The 26,641-nt window shown below is 45.7% G+C and overlaps 2 protein-coding genes across 6 annotated transcripts in view; one reads left to right on the forward strand and one right to left on the reverse strand.

Annotated features, from left to right (window-relative positions):
• The first annotated feature begins 1,614 nt into the window (after positions 1–1,614).
• LOC139003669 (tubulin beta-2B chain-like) lies at positions 1,615–6,679 on the forward strand. Its single transcript, XM_070405810.1, has 4 exons — positions 1,615–1,762; positions 3,181–3,289; positions 3,633–3,743; positions 5,431–6,679. The coding sequence occupies exons 1-4, from the start codon at positions 1,706–1,708 to the stop codon at positions 6,489–6,491; spliced, it is 1,338 nt and encodes a 445-aa protein (XP_070261911.1). The 5' UTR covers positions 1,615–1,705; the 3' UTR covers positions 6,492–6,679.
• Positions 6,680–7,071: 392 nt separating this feature from the next.
• BPHL (biphenyl hydrolase like) overlaps positions 7,072–26,641 on the reverse strand; it is a 36,757-nt gene continuing 17,187 nt past the window's right edge. For 2 of the 5 annotated variants that reach the window (XM_070405805.1, XM_070405804.1), the window contains exons 5-7: positions 18,114–18,245; positions 14,946–15,069; positions 7,072–7,367 (exon numbers count right to left, since the gene is read on the reverse strand). In XM_070405805.1, coding sequence (XP_070261906.1) covers positions 7,280–7,367; positions 14,946–15,069; positions 18,114–18,245 — 344 coding nt within the window. In that variant the 3' untranslated portion in view covers positions 7,072–7,279. Of the gene's footprint in view, positions 7,368–7,978; positions 8,102–13,058; positions 13,131–14,945; positions 15,070–18,113; positions 18,246–26,641 lie in introns of those variants that run through there. The other 3 variants (XM_070405809.1, XM_070405808.1, XM_070405806.1) reach the window with 3 other exon arrangements.

Consider the following 26,641-nt stretch of genomic DNA (forward strand, 5'->3'; position numbering starts at 1 on the left):
CATGACAAATAGGCTTAGTATTTATGACAGCATCACCTCGGGTTTTATAGGGTATTTTTGTTCCAGAAACTCGACCCGCTTTCATATAGAGCTGTTCATTTCCTGCTCACAAAGCTGGCTTCGGGACTCCTAAAATTATCAACATTTTATAGTTGGAGAAACCGGCTATAATGAAAAGGAGGATGTGCTGAGAAACAAAAGCAGTCCCAGGTCCCTGCTCAGCTGGCCCACTGTTAAGATCATCTTCGAGAAGAATTAGGTTGGGCCATACCTCACCCTAACCAAACCTTTAACACTCACCGGGGGCCTTCTCTTTGTAGAAGGCGTCTAGGTGCCTTCATTTACTAGCTTTCTGGCTACTCAGCTCTGTCAGCCTCCTTCCTGAGCTCTGACATCGGGATAGTTGGCTCCAGAATAGTGCTGTTCAATAGGAATACAATGTGAACCACATAGGTCATTTACAATGTTCTAGTAGCCACTGCTAGTCTAGAAGTTACTTAAACAGTTAACAGAAACAAGTGAAATTAATTTCAAAATATATCCAAAATATTTTGATATGTAATTAATATACAACATCAGTAATGGAGCGTTTCACGTTCTTTTAACTTATGGAATCCATGGGATCCTCTGGGTATTTCACACTGAAAGCACATCAGTTCAGACTACCCACGTTTCACGTGTTCTATATTCACACGTGGCTGGTGGCGCCGGGCCTGGACTGCCCAGACCTGTAAGATTTTGCGGTGAGGATGAGGTGACACCGTGTATGTAAGGCACTCGTACTTTTGCTGAAGCCATCCCCTTCCCCCTCTCTCTGCCACACACGCTCGCATAATTTTCCACACGTAAGTGGCCTTTACAAGGACCCAAGACCCAAAGCAGACAAATCCGGCACTGCGTCCCTTTTCCTAGCCCCTCCCAAACCGACCACCTTCCTGACACGCAGAAGGGGGGAGCCGCCCACCCTCCCTCCTTGTTTTCCTTGAAGCCAGCTGCCTGCCCATCGTTCTCACCGGGAACACCCACTCCTCCCCACTTGCAGGCCCCCTGGGTTCATAATCGCCACGAATCCCCCTCTGTCACCCCCCCCCCCCCCCCGCCCCGCCCCCCGCCACCACCACCACCACCGGAATCGAAAGAGAACGAGGCTCAGGACGCTGGAAACCTCAGCGAGCCGCTGTAGACTTCACTGTAAATTCTGGGCTCCCCACTCCACAAGGGTGCTGGGTGCCTCTCGCCCTCCCCCGCCCGGGAGGCAAGGACCCTGTTTGGAGGCAGCCAGTCCTCCGGGTCCCAGGACCCAGGTCTCCAACGCCCCTCAGGGACCCGGAGGGGTGGGGATTCGGCTTTCCTGAATAACCCAGTGCAGGGTATGGCGGCCCCGGGGTCGGGGAGCGGACGGCTGGCTGGATCGGAGGCCCTGGGGTGCCGGGTCTGGGTTCCTTTCGTGTACCCTGTGGGCGCTACGACCAGCCGGACCCCGGCACCTCGCACCGCGCCCCGGCTCCCCCTCGCGGTGCCGCAGTCTCGGGCGCGCCGCCCCCCGCAGGTCCGCCCCCCAATTACGTCAGCGCAGGCCGGGCGGGTCCTTCGGCATAAAAGGTGGAGCCCAGGCGCACCCGCAGGTTTCAGGGCTCCAGTACCCGGTCCCGCCGCGCTCCCAGTCCCGAGGTCCAGCGCCTCCACCCGCTCCGCAGCCGGCACCATGCGCGAGATCGTGCACATCCAGGCGGGCCAGTGCGGCAACCAGATCGGCGCCAAGGTGGGCGCGTCCCCGAAGAAGGGGCCTGGAGGGGGCGGCGGACCCCGTGGGTGGCAGCGGGTCCCGAGGGAGCGAACCGGGCCGGGGGTGGCAGCGGGCCCCGAGGGTGCGGGCCGGGGTGGCAGCGGGTCTCTGGAGTACCCGCCGGGCCAGCGGCGCATTTTCCGGGCGGCAGCCCGCGGGCTCCGGAAGCCGCATCACCTGCTGCGATCACCCGTGACGCAGCTGCAAGTGCCTTTAATCGAGGCCCTTTGAAATTTCCTCGGAACCGACTTTCAGCTGCGTGAAATTGGCATTTCTCTGGGTGTATTAGTCTCTGAAATTTGGATAGAGGCCGCGGCCGTACCAATCCAGAGGCCTCATGTGGAATTTAATTGGGATATTTTTGTCTATAGTTTGAATGAAAAAATTGCAGTGTCATTGAGGTGACAGATGTTATGCAGACTACTTGTTGGGATACAGAGACGGAATGTTAGGTCATTTCCCCAATCCGAGCACCTTCTGCATGGTAATAAATGCCAGTCTGGCTTCCTGGCTTCCTGGCTCCCAGGCGGCAGGTGACGGAACTGGGGCTGCCTTACCCCAGTGGGCGAGGCCGGAGCGGCGTGGTGCGGGGGTGTGGGCGGCATCTGAGGGAGGACAGGTCTCTGTCGGAACCGCCATGTTCCCACCCAGCCTCCCGGTGCCAGAGCCCTGCCCGCCGGCTGGTCTTCCCTGGTCGATCGCACCCACGGGTCTGCCTGGTCCTCGGAGGGAGCCCAGACCCAGCACCAAGGGCCTCCGACCCAGCCAGCCATCCGCTCCCCGACCCGACCCGCCGTGCCGCCCTTCCTGCTCCCAGTTCACAATGGAATCTGCGCTCTCACCAGGGATCACCTCCTCTCACTGCCCCAGCCCTGTCTCCAGACTCCTCCCTTTCCCTCTCCACCCAGTCCCCATGAGCTCAGTGGCCAGAGGCCAGTATGGATGCCAGGGGCATAAAACTGCACACTTGGAGGGCTGGGTGGGGCTTGTGCCAGGAGACATTGATTCCCAACGCAGCCACAGGGTGGGATCCAATTGGGTCTGGGTCTTGCCAAGACCCATACATCAGCCTGGACGCTGGGACTTCAGCCCTGCCTGGGGGTGCCAGCCTCCCCAGCTCCTCCAGGAGACCTGCTGTGCCCACCCTCTTCCTCAGGCCCCTCCCAGCTCTTCAGTCTATCCCCATCACATGGCCCATGCTCTGCTGGTTTCCAAGCCCCTCAGCAGTCTCTGCTGGAGGGACAGGGGTGCTCAGCTACCTGGTCTGTCTGGGACTCCTTGACCATCTGACCACCATGGCCGCTGCCCCAAGGGCACCAGAGAAGAAAAGGGCGTCCTTATTGATGTTTAGGAAGCCAGGCCATCATGTGATTTTTTTAAATTTAAATTTCCAGTTTTGGGAGGTCATCAGTGATGAGCATGGGATCGACCCCACTGGCAGTTACCATGGAGACAGCGAGCTGCAGCTGGAGAGAATCAATGTGTACTACAATGAAGCTGCTGGTGATTATCTGAATGTTTTTTGCTTTTCTTCCAACCTTGCTTTCCATACTGGGGCAGATGCAATGCACTAGGAACATACCAATGACAGAGAAATGCTCTTGCATTCATTTAAAATGTCAGCTGCTAAAGAACACACTACAGTTCCTTAAGACCCTGCATGTTTGCCATGGCCAAGCTTGCTCAGTGGTTCCTTTATGAAGCAGCAATGCTCCCCTATTCTTGTCCTTTTGTGTCACACGCTGGAATGAGCTCCAGTGAACTCTGTTGTGAAAGGCGCAGAGAGCACCAGCTTGTCTGATTCCTTTGCCACCGCAGATCTAAGTCCAGCTTTTCCTCCCCGCAGGTAACAAGTACGTACCTCGGGCCATCCTGGTGGACCTGGAGCCGGGCACGATGGACTCGGTCAGGTCTGGACCATTCGGCCAGATCTTCAGGCCTGACAACTTCGTGTTTGGTATGTTGTCGTGATCAGTGGGAACTGGCTCAGGGAGTCTTCTTCCTAAACACTGTGGAAATCAGAGTTTTTCGTGTTGAGTGCCAAGGTGGACGCTATGTGTCCACAGACAGCCCTGAGTCGTGGCCTCATTCCACCCAGTCCACGGGCCGTGACTGTCCAGATGGCTCTAAGAGCACTGTCAGCCTACAGGGGCTGTGGTAGGTAGTCCCTGAACAACAGAGCAGCCTGTGAGGGGTAAGGAATGAAGGCGATGAACAAGCTTCCAGTGGAAGTTACTAGGCTATTGGTAAGTTCAGAGGGCCCCTCACAGTAGGCGGCCACTCTAGGAAGCAAAGGCACAGGAGTGAGCACCTGCTTAGAGCCTGTGTTCTCCTCTGATCTCATTGTGCCTTTGCTCTTGCCTGGTAATGGGGCCTAACTTAAGTGTTGTTGTTGTTGTTTTTATTTTTATTTTGGGGGGGGCGGGAATAAGAGAACATTTATTAGGTAAATTATAGAGGTATTAAAAGTAATTCCCAAAAGGAATTGGCTTAGGAAACAAGTTATTCAGGTAAAGGAAGGGCCCTTAGAGCTTGGAAGTGAGGAAGCTAATGGTAAAGTGCCTGGAGGCGGGAGAGGGAAGGAAAGAGAAAGACAGTGCAGGGGGCGCTCCCTTGAGGGACTGCACACTGGGTCCTCCATCCTAAGGGTTTTAAGGGTGAGGATTTTAGGAGAAGTCCCAGGGGTAAATCTCAGTAGAATATTCAGCAGCTTTCCAGGTGTGTCCTTTCAGAGTTGTGGTTTCCACTGACTGGTGGGCACCAGGGCAGGGGGTCATTATTCAATGCAGCTGGTCCTGAGATCAGCTGTGACTGCATTGGTTGCTTATCTGGTCCTGGAGCTTAAATACAACTGAGGCCCACATGTTATCTTCAGGGAGGAAAAGTCAGGGTGTCCAAACCCCAAGACCACAGTTATGCTAGAGGACAAGTCACCCTGGGGCCACATCCCACCCTACAATTGATTGTCCACTGTTAGATACCCGGGGCTTTAAGTATTTTTATTTTAAATATATTTTTATTGATTTCAGGGAGGAAGAGAGCGAGAGAGAGAGAAACATAAATGATGAGAGAGAATCATTGATTGGCTGCCTCTTGCATGCCCCACACTGGGGATCGAGCCCTAAACCTGGGCATGTGCCCTAACCCGGAATTGAACCATGACCTTTTGGCTCATAGGTTGATGCTCAACCACTGAACCACCTTAGTCTGGCTAAGTTTTTTGTTGTTTTTTTAAAATCCTCATCTGAGGATAATGTTTTTATTGATTTGAGAGAGGAACATGGATGTGAGAGAGAAACACCAATCCATTGCATCCCATATGCGCCCCCAACAAGGGATTGAACCCAAAACCTAGGTGTGTGCCCTGACAGGGTATAAGGGACAAAGTTCCAACCAACTGAGCCTTAATTTAAGTTTTATATAATGTTGTCATTCTTAAATTCTCTGTCCTTAAGAAATAGTTTTGTTCAACTAATAACCTCGTTTGAACTAAACTCATTTTATTATGACCTCCAGTGTTTTTCAAGGTCACTGATATAGAGAAATTTTCGTAGATAAGGAAAGGCATCTAGTGCAGAGTCAAAACGGCAGAACTCTGAATTCCTTATGGTTCCCTGTCTAATACTGTCCTTTCTCTCTGGCAGGCCAGAGCGGGGCCGGGAACAACTGGGCAAAAGGCCACTACACAGAGGGCGCTGAACTGGTAGACTCAGTCCTGGACGTGGTGAGGAAGGAGTCAGAAAGCTGTGACTGTCTGCAGGGCTTCCAGCTGACACACTCGCTGGGGGGTGGCACCGGGTCGGGGATGGGCACGCTGCTCATCAGCAAGATCCGGGAGGAGTACCCAGACCGCATCATGAACACCTTCAGCGTGATGCCCTCGCCCAAGGTGTCGGACACGGTGGTGGAGCCCTACAACGCCACGCTGTCCGTGCACCAGCTGGTGGAGAACACAGATGAGACCTACTGCATCGACAACGAGGCCCTGTACGACATCTGCTTCCGCACCCTGAAACTGACCACGCCCACGTACGGGGACCTCAACCACCTGGTGTCCGCCACCATGAGCGGGGTGACCACCTGCCTGCGCTTCCCGGGCCAGCTGAACGCGGACCTGCGCAAGCTGGCCGTGAACATGGTGCCCTTCCCCCGCCTGCACTTCTTCATGCCCGGCTTCGCGCCGCTGACCAGCCGGGGCAGCCAGCAGTACCGCGCCCTGACGGTGCCCGAGCTCACCCAGCAGATGTTCGACTCCAAGAACATGATGGCCGCGTGCGACCCGCGCCACGGCCGCTACCTGACGGTGGCCGCCATCTTCCGGGGCCGCATGTCCATGAAGGAGGTGGACGAGCAGATGCTCAACGTGCAGAACAAGAACAGCAGCTACTTCGTGGAGTGGATCCCCAACAACGTGAAGACGGCCGTGTGCGACATCCCGCCGCGGGGCCTCAAGATGTCGGCCACCTTCATCGGCAACAGCACGGCCATCCAGGAGCTGTTCAAGCGCATCTCGGAGCAGTTCACGGCCATGTTCCGGCGCAAGGCCTTCCTGCACTGGTACACGGGCGAGGGCATGGACGAGATGGAGTTCACCGAGGCCGAGAGCAACATGAACGACCTGGTGTCTGAGTACCAGCAGTACCAGGACGCCACGGCTGATGAGCAGGGAGAGTTCGAGGAGGAGGAGGTCGAGGAAGAGGCTTAAGAACTTGTCAGAGACACCGTGCCACGTCAGTGAATTTCTGTTGTCCTCAGTGAAGCATGGTCTTTCTATTTGTATCTATGGTGCTCAGTTTTGCCTCTGTCAGAAATTCGCACTGTTGATATACTAATGTGGCACGCCTCTAAAAATTAAGGTATATACTATACTAATTAAAACGCATGTGTCCAAAATCTTGTGGTTTCTTTATTTTTATTTTTTCACTACATTTTTGACTGTTTTTGGGTTTAGTAATTTTAACAAAATAGAATTTGTATTTAATGTTTTAATAGTTCTTTTAATAAAGAGATAAAAAATATTTTTCCATCTTCACTGGTTCAAAGTATTAAAGTAAAGGAATCCAGCAAAGGTAAGGGAGTGAATGGGGATTTGAGGATAAAGCAGACTTTCTTCCCTTTGTTGGAGTTAGAGCAACCCGGACCTTAGGCAAGGACTTTCTTCTATGAACTTCCTCTACACAAAGTGATAATACAACTAAAAGGACTACTGACCCCTTGTACCTCTCAGATAAAAAGTACAGCATGAGTTCAAGGTGCCCTAAAATAGTAGTCAGGAGCACTACAAATGCTCATCTAAGATTTATTCGCAAATAAAGTAAATCATGACAGGAACTTATTTAAGACAATGGCAGAAATTCACAACTTAATGTTAAGAAGTAGTGGAAGAAGGAGCTGGAAACTGGAGGGCAGGTGCAGGGAGGTGTGCCACAGGGTGGGTTGCAGAGGCAGCAGCAGCTGAAGCCCAGGCAGCCCAGCTCAGATTCTCGGACACTTTCATTGTAAGAAGTCTTCTACTAACTTGTTGAATTCATTTGCAAAACGTAAATGGAGGTTGTGTTTGCCTTCTGGCATCAGATGCAACCTAAAGATAAAAAGCCTATGTTTAATGGCACAGCATTTAAAACCTCTTACCCGCCCCAACATTACCTGAAAATCTATAGTAAAACCTGCTGCATTTTTTCCTGACTACTATTGGGGAGAAGATGTAAGATACACAGTACACTTTCCTGAGTATAGACTTACAGTGAAAGCCTTCTGGAGTGTATGACTGCCCCTGAGGCTGACTCCCAGTAACAGAGCACACACGCTGTATTTGGAATTATATCCCATAACAGATGGTTTAACAGAACCTGACTGAGAGGGGCATAGGATTTGGTTATCTAAAAAATAAAAATAAAGAAATTTACTAGCAATATGGTTGATTTTAACGAGGTTAGAAAGATGATAAAATATAGTGTCCAGGAGCCGCTGAATGAGGACAGGTGCGCTGCTTGGGGCATCTATGTAGTGGGAAAACCCAAGTCAATTCAGCCACCTCCAGAGTTGTTCAAGGTTCCAAATTGGCCATTTTGGGAGAAGTGAGTAACCCTAAACACAAGCCACTGGACGGAGGGTGAGTAGTGTTCCTCAGGGTTGTGCGGGTGGTGGCAGCCTGCATGGAACCCTGTGCAGCAGTTGTCACTACCTGTCTTTTGTGGCAATCCTCCCTGTCCTAGTATGGCTCCTTCCTTTCAATAGGGTTGTGGTCAGATGTGGCTGGCTGGCAATTTCTTTAATAAAGGAAGCCTTCTCTGAGTTCTACATTTTGTTTCTTGGCTATAAAAGCACAGAAATAAAAGTTTTAAACAAACGAAAGCTTCTAGGATATAAGCACACAATTGAGTTGTTCTGCCCACAATGACAATTGGGCATTAATAGGACTATACAGGGACAAAACACCAGTTCCCAAATTGCCTAATTCTCTGGTCTGTCAGCACCTGAGGTCTGAGAGCTCTCGGGATGCAGTGATCACTGGGAGAACTTGTGAAAAGGTCCTGCGAAACAGAGCTGTCCTTGCAGCTCAACCACATGGGGGTGGGGGTACCAAGATGATTAAGGCCATTTACTAGAAAGGAGGAAGGATACATTGTTGGCATCTTTCCGAAGCTCTTAGGAAAGTTAAGACCATTTACAGTAACTAGAACATTCCAAATTCAGTTATAATGCTGTTCAGTAAAGAAGGGCAAACTACACCAACCCCAAAGATAGGATCCCAGTTGCCCCATACAAAGGAAGGGCTCGTAGGGATGCTCAAGGCCTCAGTTTTTAGGAGACAGAAGGAACCAGCTGCTAAGGATGCTGAAAGGTCAGGAAGGACATGTCTAGGCTAAACTGCATCCTCTAATGTGTGCTGAGTTGGATTCAGAAGCAAAGACCCCAATCTGCCCAACTTGCAAGTCCTCCTTTGTGGATAGCCATGCTGGTTATCATGTGCTCTTCCCCATTTCTGTGATTCATTCACTCAGCACCCCTAATGAGGAAGGAGAGACACCAGCAGTGAATCTCTTCTTTTTCACCTCATTACTGTCTGAATTCTTCTTATAGTAATCTCTAGGTCTCAGGGAAATAAAAACAAGTCTCCTTCATTAAGAATATGGTAGATCTGAGGCACCTACATTCAGAACTGCACTGAATTATGGATGGATAGACAGACAGATGAGGCTGTAAAAAAAACTGCTCTTCTCCTTGAGACCTTCTGGGGGTCATTTCAAATTCTTTAATGCGCCTCCTTTAGGTCTGAACCAAGTCCCTGGACCTGAGGCCTCTGTATGCTTGTCTTTGGGAATAGCACCCTGCCAGGCAGTACCTAGAGCTGTCCAGGCAACGCAGCAACTCCACTGCCGGCCTAGGTTCTCACCCAAATAACAAAAGGATCCAATCACATGCTCCATGGAGAGTGTTTCCAACTATCACATCCCTCAGAAAAGTCAGGAGGAAATCCCCCCACCTCACACATGGTTCAGCTGGAGTTGAAGGACCCCTGAGACGGTACACAGGAGTTCCTCTTTGCTGGGACAGGTTCCTTGTTGCATTTGGCACTTTTAGAAAAAGATGCGATTCTAGATCTTTTGAGAAATTAAAATGTCTAACCTCATAGTATAAGTCCAGTGGTCAGTTTACTTCTGCCTGATACAGTCCTTCCAGGATCTCTTTATAGCCAGGGAACAAGGAGAAAGGATGCTGCGCATCTACCATCCTTTCCTCAGTCCAACCTTCTACAGCTTTCAAATCAAGCTCTGAGAGCTACAGATATGAACAAGACTGTAAATAATGTGCTGTAGCATTCTTTTCCACGTTGATATGATAAAATCTAAATTATGAACACACAGAGTCTCCAGTAAGTCTGAGTATTTTTGTTTTAATGGAAAACCAAAGTAGGCTCCTGCCCAACTGCCTTTGAACTGGGCTATCGGCTGTTCACACCTTCAGAGTCAGCTCTTCTGCTCTTCAGGCCTTCAGAGTCAGACTGGAACCACACCTCTTCTCTCCCGGGCCCCCACCTTCCTAACTCACTCCAGCTTGCTGACAGAAGATCTTGGACTTCTCGGCCTCCCCACTGTGTGAGCCAACTAACACCCCCACACACCTAGACTAATAATGGTGCTGAACATGGACAGAGGACAACCTGCCTCTCACCTGCTATCGAGCTATTCCCTGGTGTCTCCAGGGACCCCTGATCACCTGCACCCACACCAGCCTCCCACCCACAAAAGTGGCAGCCACTGTGTGTTGTAAAATGTTCACTCATTCCTCAAAAAATATTTTGAATGATAGCTATCATCCTCATTTTACTTATAAGGAAACAGGCACAGAAATCCATGTACACTGCCTAAGTAAGTGACTGAGCCAGCACTCCCTCCCTCCCCCATTCCTGCTCCTCACCAACATCGCTATGAGTGTTTCTCTGGATCCCAGATACCCAGTCTGCTCTCCTGGCAGGACTCCGTTCCCCACTGCTCCCCTTTGGCTGACACTGGCCGCAGGCGCCACTCTGCGCACGTGGATGTTCCTCCTCATTCTTTCCCATCTGACCTGGCTCTCTGGCCTCAGCCCAGAACATGAAGTTGGAATCCATACCATGCTTTTTGGCCCTGAGTCACCAGTCGGTGACCACTGGCCATCCACAGAGGCTTGGCCCTATATGCCTCTGCTGCTCCCACATTCTCTTTCTTTCAACATGTACTAGACTGCATCCTCGGATAGGTGTTGACATGCTCAACAGGAGGAAAATGAAATTCACATGTTCACCGCTGTATGAAGGTATAAATAAGGAGCTGTATGGCCTCAGGCAGATGAGTAATTGGAGATAGAGGAGGAGGAGAAGACTGAAGGATGAGTACACTTGGCCAGGCAGTGAAGGGGTGAGGGCTAGAGCAGGACCAGGCAAACTGCTGGTCACTTGCAACTGGGTCTCAAATCCAGGTTTCAGATCCTGACCTCTGCTGGCCTCCAATTCCTGAGATCTGAGCACCTCCTCAGAAACAGACTATTATGGACTGAACTGCATCCTCCCAAAATTGTATGTTGAAGTCCTAGCCCCCAGCACAGTGTGACCTTATTTGGATATACGTCTTTAAAGAGGTAATTAAGTTAAAATGAGGTAATTAGGGCTCACACTAATATGGCTGGTGTCCTTATAAGAAAAGAAGATCAGGACACAGACAGGCACAGAGGGAAGACCATGTGAGGACATAGGGAGAAAACGGCAGTCTACAAGCCATGGAGAGAGGCCTCAGAGGAAACCAACCCTACTGACACTTTGATCTCAGACTGTGAGGAAATAAACTTCTATTATCTAAGCCTCCCAGTCTCTGGCATTCGTTTTGGCAGCCCTGGCAGACTAATACACATAATGAGCAGACACAGTTCAACAAGCTGTGGAGTCATCACCTCTTCTGAGAGGTCTGAGCCACACTGCCTCCTGGGGCCCATCACCCCAACTCCAAAGAGTCTGATGCCAGCCTCTCCTCAATGCAAATACTTTGAAAACGAGCTGGGGCTGGCCTCATGGGTGATGCCTGTCTGGGAACAGGAGACGCCCAAGCAGAGGCTGACTAGCTAGACAGGTGGTGAGCGGTGTCAGTGCTTTCCTGTCTCGGAGGGAGGGCCGGACAAGCAGGGATGCACAGGGACTGGGGCAGGACTGGAGACCAAAGGAGCAGGTCTGCTCCCCACCACTATTGTGGTCAGACCGGCTCCTATTTTATGTTCATATCTTGGACTTATGCATAAGATTTGTTGGGAGAAAGGGTTCAACTGCCTAAAAACAAATATTAAAACTGGTGAGCTTGAATGATCTCTAAAGCCTCTTTGCTTCCAAGAGATTCTATCACTGTTCTCCCACAAAGAGAGCAAAGAGAAAGACATTAGCCTAAGCAAGACGCAGGCCTGCTGAACAACCCCACCCTTCATTAACCTCTTTCTGAAGAGAAAAAGGCATTGGTTTCATATTTGATATTTATTTGTTGGTAACATCTTTGAAGGACTGTGTCTTTAAGTACCTGACAAGGTAATAAAACACTAAGTTCCCTGGAGCTTGCTATACTCTGAGTTGCTACACCTGTTGTCAAGTGGCATGGTGTACAGAACCACAGTATGACTTTGGTGCTCAAGGAATCCACCTTCCTTTTATGGGGTTCAAAACAAACCACATCCATCCTAGGCAAATTCATGTCCAACATCAAGGGCTGTTTCAGCAGAGGAAGGGAGTAGGTGTAAACTGCAAGCTAGCTTTAGATAATCACCGCTAATAACACTTTACCTTCAATGGATTTGTTCCAAAGAATGTTGCTTTAAGAAAAATGATCTTCCATAAAATAGTCTCTGAAACAACACCAGAACAGTAAGGGAATATTTTTCTCTCATATTGATGTATCCTGTTAGGACACGGGTCTGGAATAGAATTCCTACATTAAACTTCCTTGCAGACTGACCTTTATTGAACCTGGCTGTCCAAGGGAACACGTGCATTTACTATGAGAGTCAGCATACAAAAACCTGTCATTTCTGAAGGTAGAAAACAATTTACCAGAGCAGCAAGTATATAATCCAGGCATCTTACCATCATATTAAAATAAGAGAATGTTTATGAGAAGCAGCTGTGCTGTGGGGAAAAGCACTATATTAGGAGAAAAACTATAGAATTTGTCTTTAATTGGCTATGCAACCTTAGACGATTACTTAGCATCTCAGCCTTGATATTCTTATTTGTAAAATGGGGACAATATTTCTTTTCCATAAGTTAGTTGTAAAGTATAATTAGATTTTGTATATAAAATGCCTTTTAAAATATAAAATGCTATATAAATATAGACATTATACAGGTTTATGGTAATTATTTATTGCCCCCACATTTAAAAGTTCTCTGAGATCCATCCCTGGGAACTACTTTCAAGGCAGAAGCAGATGCAGTCCAGCAGGATGAGACTTTTCATCTAAAACTAAGCTAATAGATATGAGATGATAGAAATAGCAGTGGGGAAACGTTAGGGGCAAAAATAGAATATTGGGGACTAGCTATGGTTATGGGAAATGTTAATCATGCTCTGTTAACCACGATTGCCTTGTGTTGGTTAAAGAAAGGACATTCTGACCTGGCTGGGAGTTGTATGTCAACCTTGGAACCATTCTCATTCAAGAACTGCCTATTATCATGGAAAGATTAACAACCTTGTTGCCCAAACAATGGAGTCCCACCCCAGCCTCCTACTTCCCCATGCAACCCTTGTCCTACCTATATAAGCAGCTGGCTTATGGGGGGCTGCAGAGCAGATTTTTGAGGATGACCTGCTGCTCTCCCATACTGCTGGAATAAACAATCATATATGATTCAAAACAAACAAAAAACAAAAACAAAAGAACCCCCAAACAAACAAAAAAAGTTCTCTTAGAAATTTGTTTGTTAAAATATAGCGCGGAATAAATAGTGTGATTAGGAAGCAGTGGAATGGTTTCTGAATCACTTTCCCTGCTGAACTGTGGGCGCTCCCAGGGCAGCGCTGGCCCACAGCAGGCATCAGAAGTTGGCTCATGGAGGGAAAGGAGAGAGGGACAGAGGGAGAATGAGAGGAAGGAACAAAGTGGGAGGAAGGAAAGGACAAAAGGAGAGAGCGAATGAGCAGGGAAGGATTTTCTTAGGCTGCTAATAAAAGCCAGTTTCAAAAAATTCCACAGAGTCCCAAAGGTGCCCTGAGTAATGACAGTACCATTGAAGTTGACATATAGTCTGTGAAGTGGTGGAGGCTCATTGGATGTTTATTTTCCAGTATGTTTGCTTTAAAAAAAAATTAGATCACTATCTTCTAGTCACACTTCATTTTCTCCTTCAGGATATGCATCCATTGCATGTAAGGGAAATACTGAGTTCATTCCACTTTGAACTTTCATCTTGACAGAGTGGGCTGTAGATTTTGGCTGGCAAAAGCTGGCTCCTGTGCCAGCCAAAATATTTAAAATATAAATTTATCTTTTTTTCAAATCAAATACATTTTTTAAATTTAATTTTCCCATCACCATTTATCCCCTCTATGCCCTCACCCACCCTCTTCTCCTCCTCAACCCACTGCCTCCCACAATCTCCACACTGTTGTCCGTGTCCATGAGTTCTCTCTCTCTCTCTTTTTTTTTTTTTTGCTCAGTCCTCCCCCCTCATCTCCTACCCTTTACCAGAGCTGTCTGCCTACTCTCTATCCATGAGTCTGTCTCTATTTTGCTTGGTAGTTCAGTTTGTTCATTCCACATATAAGTGAAATCATATGATACTTGTCTTTCTCTGACTGGCTTATTTCAGTTAGCATAACGGTCGCCAGGTAAAAATAAATAAATAAATAAATAAATAAATAAATAAAAGATAAATTTGTATTCACTCCATACAAAAATGTAGGGAACTGAAGAACATCATTTTTGCTGACATAGCTTACAACGTTCCTGAATCCCAAACCCGGTTGGCAGAAACCAGAATGCAAAGGACAAGCAACACCTATCTGCTGTCTAACCCAGTACACCACCAGCGTGGTTGGGCATATGTTGGTATTTATAATGCTGAATAACAGGTTTATGTCTGGTATGTACATATTTAAGGCTGAAATAACATGAACAGTTTACAACATAATTTTAAGTGGAAAAAAAGCAGCATCAGAGTTGAATATAGAATGTGATTATTTCGATGTGGGGGGCGGGGAGGAGAAACACAAAAATGCTAATGTGAAAGAATTGGGTGGCAAGCAAAAGGCGATTTGTTTCCTTCTGATTTTACTGATTTTCTTTATTGGGTAATGATGACACACTAGCCTGAAAATTCCCAAATTGTATAAAATTGCTTTAGTTCACAATGATTGCTCTAAACCTAACCTATCACCTGTGGTACAGAACTTGGTATGCTTCAGCACAGTTGCCTTCATAGCAAAGAGACTTGTACCTGAGATTCCCTTCCTGGCGATTACTGGTTGCCCACACCAGGGCTCCTGCTGCCCCTGTTTCCCGGGCGCCCCGTAGACATTGGTACTGTTTATGGACACTGGTAACGTGGGGGTGGGGAGCCTTCCCGTCTCTCCTTACTGCAGCTCTGCCGGTTCCTCCACAGCCCGGAGGCACCGGATGCTGACGCGGAGACTGGACTTACCGTGACCCTCTCACGTGCTGGTGGATGAAGTCAGCATGAAAACGCGGGACTAGGGGGTCCTTCTCACCATGCACGATTAAGGTGGGGCACTGAACCAGGGGCAGCAAGTGCCGACAGATATTACCTGAAACACAAACGCACCAGAGTGGGCTTTAATGCGACCACTCCACAAGCGTAAGCGAAGCGAGAGCTGGGCAAGTCAGGCCGGTCTTAGGACCCAGGGTCCCGTCTGTAAAATCAGTGGTTTAAATTAGATGCGGTCTGAGGTGCCTTCCAGCTCTGACATTCTTTGGGTTTCCTTTTCTGTTTCTCTGCTGGGTGTTTTTGTTTTTTCTCTTCTTTTCTTTTAAAGCTCTAGTAGCAAACAGTTTTGCCTGATTTAAATGCATCATCCATGTAAAACAGTAAGAAAAACAAACAAAAGCCCACAACTCTTTATATTACATAGCGGCAGTTCCCAGTTTGCAAAACCATGGTAGGTGCTTGGCGTCTGAAAAGCATCTGCTGTGATACAATGGCTTAGGTGGTCCTTGGGGTCCCAGTTAGCCCTCAAAGCCTATATACTTGACAGTGAACTTACAATTTACACAGCTTCTCTCATCCCTCCTGCCTTTGACATTCTGACTGACCGACTTTTGAGAGATGATAAGCTCCTCACTCCCACTTTTAACAACATTTCTGAGGCAAATATGGCACAGCCTGGGCTCCAGCCCCTGCCTCGCCCCCCCTCCACCCCCCTGCAGTCTCAATGGCTCCTCAGCCACTTTGAGCTTCAGCCTTCTCCTCTGGTCAAACAGGATTAACCCCAGTTCCCTGGGTGGCCAAGAGGCCAGGAAGAGAAGCCAGAGCTCAGTTTCTGGCACCAGCAGTGGCTTCACAAAGCCAGCACCTCCCTCTTCCCTTCCTCAGCCTGTGCCAAGCAGAAAGCTCTGCGGCTCCAAGAAGCTGGGGGGCAGCCCGGGGTGCTGTCTGGGCACCTGCCTCTCCCCTCCTCTCAGTCGGGGGGTGGACCAGGGAAATACTTCTCTAGGTCACCGACGCTTCCCTCACCTGCCCCTGGGATGACACGCACCTGCCAACTGTATACTCAGATAATTAAAGTGCTATTACTGAGTGCTCATTGTCTGTTAGGAACTGTTCAAATTATTTAATACCCACAAAACACATGGTAGTTACGTCTTAACTCATTTAGTACGTAAATCAAGTACTTTTATTAAGCACTTCCTCTGTACTTGGGAGCGGACCAAAGCTGAACATATATAACTCATTCAGTCCTCAAAACAACTGTATGAGGTAGTTATTAGCATCTCCAGTTCTCAGACAGGAAGCTGCAGCTTAGAGAAGCAAAATGATGTGCCGGCATCCATTCTAACAGCAAGCCAAGCGTCAAAACCAGAATTCACACTCAGGCCTGCCTAACTCCACATCTGTGCAATTAATCCCCATGCTAGTCTGAGCGTCCATAAACTTGATTGTACAACCATGAAAAAGGGCTCTTGTCAAATTAGTACAGAAAGGGGATGAGTAGTTTATTAACAATCTTGCCATAACATAGTTGATATACACTGCTAGATGCTCCATCTTATGAGATTTTTTTCACTCCCTTTTTCTTTTTTAAAGATAGATTTTACTGTTTAGAGTTTTAAGTTTACAGCAAAACTGAGGGAAAGGGACAGAGATTCCCCACAACTCCCCTGCCTTCACACATGGCCTCCCCCATATCAACATCCCTGAGTGGTACATTTTTACAGTGAATGAGCCTCCACTGACATATCATTTTCGCCCAAAGTCCACAGTTTTCCTTAGGGCTCGTGCGTGGTGTTGATCAAACGATGGGTGTGGACAAATGCATAATGACATGTCCAGTATGGCAGCACACAGAGCATTTGCACTGTCCCAGCATCCCTCTGGTGGCTGTTCAATAGGTGAAGAGGGGATCACACTGTTGTTTGGCCCAGCTTTTAATTGGATTGTTTTCTCATTGTTCACTTTTAAGAGTTCTTTGTATATTTTGGGTAAAGTTCTTTTGCACATGGGTCTTTTGCACATATTTCCTTCTAGTCTGTGGCTTGTCCTTCCATTTTTCTGACAGTACCTTTTGCAGAGCAGCAGTTTTTAATTTTAATATGTACAGGACATATTTTTGAACTGCTCATGTAATTCTGCTTCTACCTTTGAGAAATTCTACCTTTTCACTACTCTCTTCAAGAAAGCATAGAAGTCTGCATGCACAGGCGCCTTCTTTAGCGGAGAACTGTCTCAGACGTTGTTGTACAGCGCTTTTGTTTGCTATCAGAGCTGGGGAACAGATTTCAAGGACCTGCTTCTATGAGTGGATAGTGCTTTCGAACAGGAGATACTGGCTGTTTTGAACTAAAGCCAAGAAAGTAACATTTCCAAATGTCCTTTTCATTGTGAAAGTTTTGACAGATGACTCATTCTGGAAATTATTACTTAAGAGATCAAATTGGCCCGAACTTCAATAACAATGATTTTATACTGAATGTGCCCTAAGATTAGATCTTAGCTATTCTCTATTCTTTCAGCAATTAAAAAAAAGAAAAACGAGAAATTACAAATGTAAATATCTATACAAAACACTTTAATTTAGAATTTCACTTAAAGATGTCAATTCTTACTGTAATTGGAAATCATTAATTTTTCAGATAAAGACAGGAAGACATCGATTAGGGCTAAAGTCATATAACTTAGTTCTGAAGATGGGAGAAGAACTGAACACTCTTCCTCATGCTAATTCTGCAGAGGCTGCCGGTCACGACTGAAAGTCCCTCCTTCCTTGTCCTGGGGTAACTCATCCAAATGGGCAAAGAGAAAAAAACGTGGTATGTGCTGCAGCTTGTTTGTGTTCCAATTCCTCATTCTGAAGTTAGAAATAAAGATTCTTGGAGGCTTCTGGATAATTATTTTGAGGAAGAAAGAACAGACTGTGATTAAAGACCTTTATACTATAGACACTCTGTCTAGCTGAAGTGGATTTAATACTAAGAACTTGCATGTACACAGTCACCAGTACCCTCTGTTCCTACGTCAGTGGGTAAGGATCGTGGGCGAATGCATTCATCCCTGAGGGATTCTGGAACATCAGGGAGGAACTCAGGCCACCTCTATAATCAGCAAAGGAACCATTAAATAGTTCATGTAACCTACCATCCGGAAGATGTTTAAACTGTTTTATGCCATCCACCCACTTTTCACAGGTTTTTGCAAAGTAGTCATACCCATATAGGGTTTCTAGAGGCTTTTTTGCTTTCTCGCTCCACTTAGAAACATCTCGGATACCTGAAAAATAGTAATGTGAACAAGGAAGGATAGGTTTAGTGTCATAAAGTTTATCTGTAAATATTCCAAGCACAGTCCAGCTCAGAGCCACTGTCTGCTCTCTATCGCCAAGAACGCTTCCCCACGTTCCTGAATGGCTCATTCCTCACTCCATCTGGGTCAGCGAGGCCTCCCCTTCCGACCAGCCTCCCTCCACCTACTCCACTTAGCACTTACCACTTCTTTGCAGTTTTTCTGTGTCCATGGCTGAGTGTCTGTCTCCCAACTAGGATGTAAGCCCCAGTGTAAGGCACTCTGCTTTGTTTTGTCCCCCACTGTACCCCCAGGGCCTGGACCAGTGCTTGGTCAAAATAAGCAACAATAAATTCTTACCAAGTGAGTGAAATCAGATCTGCAGTTAATGCTTTCTGTTAAAGGTATACAATTGAAAGATATTCCTCTAATTAGGGTTATCTGAGTAAGGGTGATGTTATTTACAAAAGAGGGTGTTTTTCTGAATTGTGTTTATGTACATTGAGAAATGCACACACATTTTTTATTCTAATTCCTGCTACTGAAGAAATATGGGTGTAAAAGGCTGAATACTAACTTCAAACTATACTGCAGATGATTCACTATTACAAAAGGAAATAATAGTTAAAAACCACCTTTAAAATAAATAAACACATTTAATTACGTAGCCTAATCTTTTCTATAATTCTTTAAATACACTGAGATACAGATTCTAATCCTCCTGAGCATATCAAATATTGCTCACCTAGAGCTTTTAATACAGCACTCCTGCTACAAGATGCACCTTGAAGACAAGCCAACACTAATAATGAGAATTCACATTGAACAAGATCTTAGCACTCAGACCTGGCAGACGCCCAATATATACTCAGTGAATGGAAGTAATGAAATGGGGGAAACTGCTACTTACAGCTATAACTGCCTTCTAAGGAGGGAAGGTCCTGTTCTAGAGCCTGCCTTTGTTCTGCTGATTGGTTTAAATCTGGAGGTAGAAATTCTCTGTGCAAAAGTGAAAAGACTCCAGAGACGGCTGTAGAGAGGAACCTAAAAACTAAGAGGTGGGAGGAGATTTGGGAAGAAGAAAAAGGAAAGTTGAAAGGGGGGAGGAGAGGGGAAGTGGATGGAGAGAGGTACTAGCAAGATCATGTGAAGATGGCCAGTTAAAAATTCCCTGTACAGCCGAAACCGGTTTGGCTCAGTGGATAGAGCGTCGACCTGCGGACTGAAAGGTCCCGGGTTCGATTCCGGTCAAGGGCATGTACCTGGGTTGCGGGCACATCCCCAGTGGGAGATGTGCAGGAGGCAGCTAATCAATGTTTCTCTCTCATCGATGTTTCTAACTCTCTGTCTCTCTCCCTTCCTCTCTGTAAAAAATCAATAAAATATATAAAAAAAAAAAAAAAAAAAAAAATTCCCTGTACAGAGAGAACCACGATGGCGGCACAGGTGAACACCTATACTTGCTGCCTCTCACAACCACATCAAAATAACAACTAAAAGGCAGAACAACTACCACCCAGAACCGTGGGAAAGCTGGCTGAGTGGAAGTTCCACAACTAGAGAGGTGAAGAAAGCGCATTGAGACTGGTAGGAGGTGCGGAGCGTGGAAAGTGCTGGCACCTGCATGTGCTGCTCTTTTAACCGGTGGGAGATACAAGCTTCCGCTTGCTCTGAACTCGTTACTGGCGAGACTCGGGGGGACCCAGACACATACGAGGAGAAACTGGACTGTCTGGCATTGGGACAGGAACGCGAGGACAGCTATCTCTCAGAGGTGCTCACAGCGATCATTGTTCCTGCATGGGGGCATGGGCCGCTGAGACCCAGGGACCTCTCAGGCGCAGGGCTGACTAGCAGCCATTGCTGTTTGTTCCGCCCTGGTGATTCCCAGAGACCCCGCCCCACCCAGTTTACAACCCCACCCAAGCTGTGCATTGGCTTTTGCATATGAATGGCCCGTGCTCCCTTCGTCTAAAACCTGTTAAACTGCAGCTGGGTCAGAGAGCCCCAGAGCTTCCAAAAGAAGACCCAAGGCTGGCAGCAGCAGCCTGCCTTGCTTCACAGCTGGACCTTGTCTGGGCATTTCCAAACCCCATACAAAGAGGAGGAATCTGCAGATGTCTCTGTAGCTCCTGCTAGGCCCATGGTAGGCAAACTGTGGCTCTTGAGCCACATGCGGCTTTTTGGCCCCTTGAGTGTGGCTCTTCCTAAGCCTTAAGAGTACCCTAATTAAGTTAATAACAATGCACCTACCTATATAGTTTAAGTTTAAAAAATTTGGCTCTCAAAAGAAATTTCAATCGTTGTACTGTTGATATTTGGCTCTGTTGACTAATGAGTTTGCCGACCACTGTGCTAGGCGGTCCCAGACAGTGGCTGACCTTGCACCTCCTTGGAGATCCAAGAGCCAGTGTACCAAGTGGTCAGAGTGAGACCATACCAGATTACAACTCTTCACATCCATAAGAGACACACTCAAGGGGCAGACTCAGTGAGCACCAAAGCCCCACTGAAGCAAGTCCTGCTCCATAAGGGTGTCTCCTGTGCAACAGATCTTCCAATGTAGACACAGCTAGTCATCACAGTCAATTGGCCTGGAGGTCAATTCCTCCCAGTGATACCAACAGCAATCAAGGGTTAACTACAACAAGACTGTGCAAACAGCCCACAAAGGTGTGCATCAAGAACATCCACCTCAGGTGACTGGGGAGGCTGAGCCACTGGGCCCTATAGGACACCTACCACACAAGGCCACTCTATCAACTCAAGGAGACTTAGCAGCTACCCAGTACATAGAAACAAACACAGGGAAGCAGCCAAAATGCAGAGACAAAGAAACCAGTCACAAATGAAAGAAATGGATGAAAGCAAAATACTGGATATAGAGTTCAAAACCACAGTTATAAGGTTACTCAAGAATCTTCTAGAAACCTCCAAGAAATTTAGTAAGACCCTTAAGGATATGAAAAAGGACCAATCAGAAATTAAGCATACACTGACTGAATTAAAGAATAATATACAGAGATCCAACAGCAGACTAGAGGATCCCAAGAATCAAGGCAAAGATTTGAAATACGAAGAAGCAAAAAATACCCAACCTGAAAATCAAAAAGAAAAAAGAATCCAAAAATATGAAGATAGTGTAAGGAGCCTCTGGGACAACTTCAAGCATACCAATATCTGAATTATGGGGGTGCCAGAAGAAGAGAGAGCAAGATGTTGAAAACCTATTTGAAGAAATAATGACAGAAAAATTCCCCTACCTGGTGAAAGAAATAGACTTTCAAGTCCAGGAAGCGCAGAGAACCCCAAACAAGAGGAATCCAAAGAGGACCACACCAAGACACACCACAATTAAAATGCCAAGAGCAAAAGACAAAGAGAGAATCTTAAAAGCAGCAAGAGAAAAACAGTTAGTTACCTACAAGTGAGTACCCATACGACCGTCAGCTGATTTCTCAACAGAAACTATGCAGGCCAGAAGGGAGTAGTAAGAAATATACAAAGTGATGAATAGCAAGAACCTACAACCAAGATTACTCTACCCAGCAAAGCTATCATTCAGAATTGAAGGTCAGATAAAGAGCTTCACAGACAAGAAAAAGCTAAAGGAGTTCATCACCACCAAACCAGTATTATATGAAATGCTGAAGGGTATCCTCTACGAAGAGGAGGAAGAAGAAAAGGGTAAAGATAAAAAATTAAGAACAACAAAGTGACAACAAATACATATCTATCAACAAGTGAACCTAACAATCAAATGAATAAAAAACCTGATGAACAGAAGAAACTGGTGAATGTAATAGAATCAGGAGCATGGAAAGGAGCAGACTGACAATTCTCAGGGGGAAGGGGTTGTGGGGGGTGTGGAAAAAGATTGGACAAAGAGCTTATACCTATGGACGAGGTCAGTGGGGGGGTGGGGGAGAAGGCCTGGAGTGGGGTGGGAACCAGGTGGAGGGGAGCTAAGGGGGGGAAAAAAGAGGAACAACTGTAATAATCTGAACAATAAAGAAAAAAATTCCCTGTACATGGGATCTACTCAGCCATAAAAAAGAAGGAAATCTTACCCTTTGCAATAGCATGGATGGACCTGGAAAGTATTATGCTAAGTGGAATAAGCTAGCCAAGAAAGACAAGTACCATATGATTTCACTCATATGTGGAATCTAATGAACAAAATAAACTAATAAAATAGGAACAGACTCATAGATACAGAGAACAGACTGTCAGCTGTCAGAGGAGTGGGGGGTTGCGGGGCTGGGTGAAAAAGGTGAAGGGATTAAGTAATAAAAAACAAAACAACTCATAGACACATACAACAGTATGGTGATTACCAGAAGAAAAGGGGGGTGGGGAAGGCTTTAAAAAGAAATTTAAAAAATATTCCCTGTAGATTTTTTTTGGGGGGCTATACAGCAGACCATACCCTCTGAAAGGTCCTCTTACAGTGAAACAACTAGATCTTTAAAATGTTTGTTTTTGCTGCATTGTTGGAGTTGTAGTAATTAATGAACTAGAGTATGAATGTATATGAGTATATATGTGTATGTGTAAGAGAAAGTGAACCCTGAAAATAGAACAAAGAGTGGTAAGACTACTCAAAGGGCTGTTTTTGGGGAAATGTGACTATTAGCTGGGGTTGGGAGGGTGGAGCTGAACCTGAGACTCCTGGGTTGGCTGAAATGAAACTGGCCCGCCTGGTCCGACCTGTGGTTCCCACGAGTAGCGAATGCACATGCTTTGTGGAGGAAGCATTCTCAATGACGCTCACTGGTCTTTCCTGTGGTTCCCAGAGTAAGAATAAGCAAATACTCACTCCTAATCGAGATCCCAAAACAATCAGAATCTTTACGAAGCTAGAGAATAAACTTAAAAGAGAAAGTTTAAAAAATTATGCAGAACACCACACCGAGAGATAGGAAGATGAACAGGAGGTAGGGAAGATGAAAAGACAAGGTCTACAAAGTCCAGCCAGTCCCAGAAAAGTAGGAGAGAAGCAGAATGCAGGCATGCAAGACTTGAAAGAAACAGGCAAGACTGTTTTTTAGAACTGATAAAAGAGGAGAGTCCACAGGCAAAAATAAAATGTAACCCAAATCAGAGAAATAAAAAGAAGCCACACTTAGACACAGAATAGTAAATCAGCAACATATCAAAGAAAAAGAGAAAATCTGAAAAACAGGTAGAGATCAGACACATCACTCCACAGCAAGGAAATTAAACTGACAAAACTTCCCAACAGCAATTAAAGAAAGCAGCAGACAGTAATGTTGGAGAAAATAATTTTCCACTTATATTTCTATTCTTAGCCAAACAATCTTTAAAGAATGAGGGTGACATAAAAGACATTCTTAGGTAAAAACTGTGTATACTGTTAACAGATCTGCCCTTAAAGAACTTCTAAGGAATAAGTCCAGGAAAGAGAGAAAGGATCTTAGAAGGAATGCCTGAGATGAAAGAAGGACAGGTGAGCAAAGAAACTGACAGTTTGGTAAATGTAAAAACAAACAAAACTCACCAAGTCAATGAGAAAATAAAACATTGTAACATTTTCGTACATTGAATTAAATAATTCTGCCCATAAAGAAAGCAAAAGATAAGCCACAAGTTGTACAACATAACTACTAAGACAATTACTAACCAGCAAGGGGATAGCAATCAGATTATCAAAAAACAAAAACAAAAAACCCACCCCTGCTGCAAACCAGTAACACTGAAATAATATTGGAAGTGTTCTAGTCTGTTGTTAGAACTAATAAAGTATACCTGTTGAACATATTGTGTTATATGTGTAATTATTACATGACAAAAACTTAAAAATCAAGAAAGAGAAATGACATGGCCCTAGCTGGTCACTCAGTGGTTAGAGCGTCGGCCTGTGGACTGTAGGGTCCCAGGTTCAATTCTGGTCAAGGGCACATACCTGGGTTGCAGGCTTGATCCCTGACCCTGGTTGGGGCTTATGTGGGAGGCAACCAATCGATGCGTCTCTCTTACATTGATGTTTCTCTGTCTCTCCCCCTCCCTTCCACTCAAAAAAAAAAGAAAAAAAAAGACATGAATAAGTATAGTACAGAAGAAAAAACTCCAGTGGTGCATAAACACATAAAAATATTCTCAACCCTATTGGTAATAGAAAATTGCAAATTTAGGGCCCCCAATAAGATACCATTTTACACACATTTGACTGGCTGGAATTAAGAAGTCTAATGATTCCAAGTTTTTTGGCTTGTTTGTTTTGTTAATTCTCACTAGAGGATATTTTTCCATTGATTTTTAGAGAAAGTGGAAGGGAGAGGGAGAGACAGAGAAAGAGAAACATCAATGTGAGAGAGACACATCAATTGGTTGCCTCTGGGATTGAGCCTGCAACTGAGGTACATGCTCTTGACTGGAATCGAACCAGGGACCCTTCAGTCTGTGGGGCAACGCTCTATCCACTGCGCAAAACTGGCCAGGGCTGATGATTCCAAGCTTTGATGAGGATCTAAGTTAAGGTACCTCATGCATTGCTGGTGGAAGTGTAAATTTATTTAGTTGCAGAACAATCTGCCACTGGCAATGGGGTACATTTGTATTCCTCAACACTCAGCAATTTCCTACACCCTAGAGAGACACTGTGGCTCACATGCCCCACAGGACAAGAATGTTCAAGAAAGTACAAGAATGTTCGTAACAACACTGGAAACAGACCAATTGTCCACTGATAAAAGAAAGGGAATGTAGAATGCAGCATGCTTGCTCAGTGGAATACGATACAACAACATCATGAATGAATTCTAGAAATATAATGCTCCCTCAAGTATCACAAAAGACGAGCTACAGTGTGAAATCACTCAGTATAGTTAAAAAAACAAAATATATAATAAAACATATAATATTATAGCATATAATAAAATATAAATATATGTTTAATTTATGATTTATATATCTAACATTATTATACATTCCTATAACATTAATATATAATATTAATATATTGTATATAATATTTTAAACATATATTTTATAAATTTATATACATTTTTACAAAATAAAGTAAGTCCCCTATGGTGGGCAGGCCAAGACCTTTTAAGAACTAAATTGGCTAATGTTCAAAATGAAGATATTTTTCTTGCTAAAATGTAAATCCCTCCCATGACACTTAGGACCCTCTAATCCCATGGTTGTTCACAAGCTCCTGACCGAAGAGCAGAGATGCTATCTTGTTCAAGTTTGTATCTGTTGTGACTAACACACAGCAGACTTCCAATAATGTTTACTGGATTAATGAGCTCCAATGTAGCTCCAATAATGTTTACTGGATTAACGAGGTGCTGAAAGAAAGGATGGGCTCGGGGTAGGGAAGAGAAAAGTGGGAGATGAACCTAGAAAGACAGAGGTCCCTGTGTCACTGAAACACTGTGACAGCAGGCGATCCTTCAAATGAATTAACTTAGTAAAGCCAGGCATCTGGAGCAGAGGTACCTACGGGAATGTGAAATCTGGGATAAGACCTTGGCCTCCCACAGGAAATATTACCTAAATCTCAAGGGAGGGAGGTCCAGCTGAAGCTGGGCAAGCCAGTTGTTCACGCCAAGTGCTGTGGTTAGAACACAGGCTTAGAGGTCACGCTGCCTACTTCTGAATCCCAACCCTGAGCAAATAAGTTCCTTAACTTCTCTGTGATATAGTTTCCTACCTAAGAAATGAGAATTATAGTAACATTATGGGATAAAAGCAAGTAAGTTAGAGATGAAATGTGCTAACAACAGTGCTTAGCCTATAACAAGCACTCAAAAATAGTCCATGTATTTATATATTTACTTCTGTAATTTTTTTAAAAGCCAGTTTTACACCAAAGTATAATTTCCACCAAAAATAAGTAGTAATTACGTTTCATAGTTAAGTTCCTAAAGTAACCATTTGAATCAAACTGTTTGTTGATCCAAAACAACTAATTTATATCCAAAAAGAAACTGATATATTTCTTTCTGAGCATATAATTTGTGATAAGCACTGGATACTTAATGAAGAAAACACTCATTCATCATTAATTAGTGAGTTAATCCAGTAAACATTATTGGAAGTCTGCTGTGTGTTAGTCACAACAGATACAAACTTGAACAAGATAGCATCTCTGCTCTTCAGTCAGGAACTTGTGAACAACCATGGGATTAGAGGGTCCTAAGTGTCATGAGAGAGGGTGGGGGAGCACAGAAGAGGTCATTGAGCTCAAATGGGCAGTGGGAAGGGAGTGGCAGGGTGGGGCTGCCTAGAGGATACACTGCTATATTCAATTCAGTGAGAGCAGAAGTCAGCATGCAAATACGGGTGCAGGCATAGCATGTGCAGTAGCACAGAGGCAGAGAACCATGCCACCTACTGCCAGAACTTCAGGG

Source organism: Myotis yumanensis, unplaced genomic scaffold (assembly GCF_028538775.1).
Source record: "Myotis yumanensis isolate MYYU_CA2020_CCGP unplaced genomic scaffold, mMyoYum1.0.hap1 SCAF_2, whole genome shotgun sequence".
Lineage (NCBI taxonomy): Eukaryota > Metazoa > Chordata > Mammalia > Chiroptera > Vespertilionidae > Myotis > Myotis yumanensis.

What these genes read in the sequence shown, in the direction of transcription:
- LOC139003669 (XM_070405810.1), top strand. Translation starts at nt 1,706, where the DNA reads ATGCGCGAGATCGTGCACATCCAGGCGGGCCAGTGCGGCAACCAGATC. An exon ending in GTACTACAATGAAGCTGCTG is followed by an intron (nt 3,290 to 3,632) that starts GTGATTATCTGA and finishes TCCTCCCCGCAG; the next exon opens with GTAACAAGTACGTACCTCGG. An exon ending in GCCTGACAACTTCGTGTTTG is followed by an intron (nt 3,744 to 5,430) that starts GTATGTTGTCGT and finishes TCTCTCTGGCAG; the next exon opens with GCCAGAGCGGGGCCGGGAAC.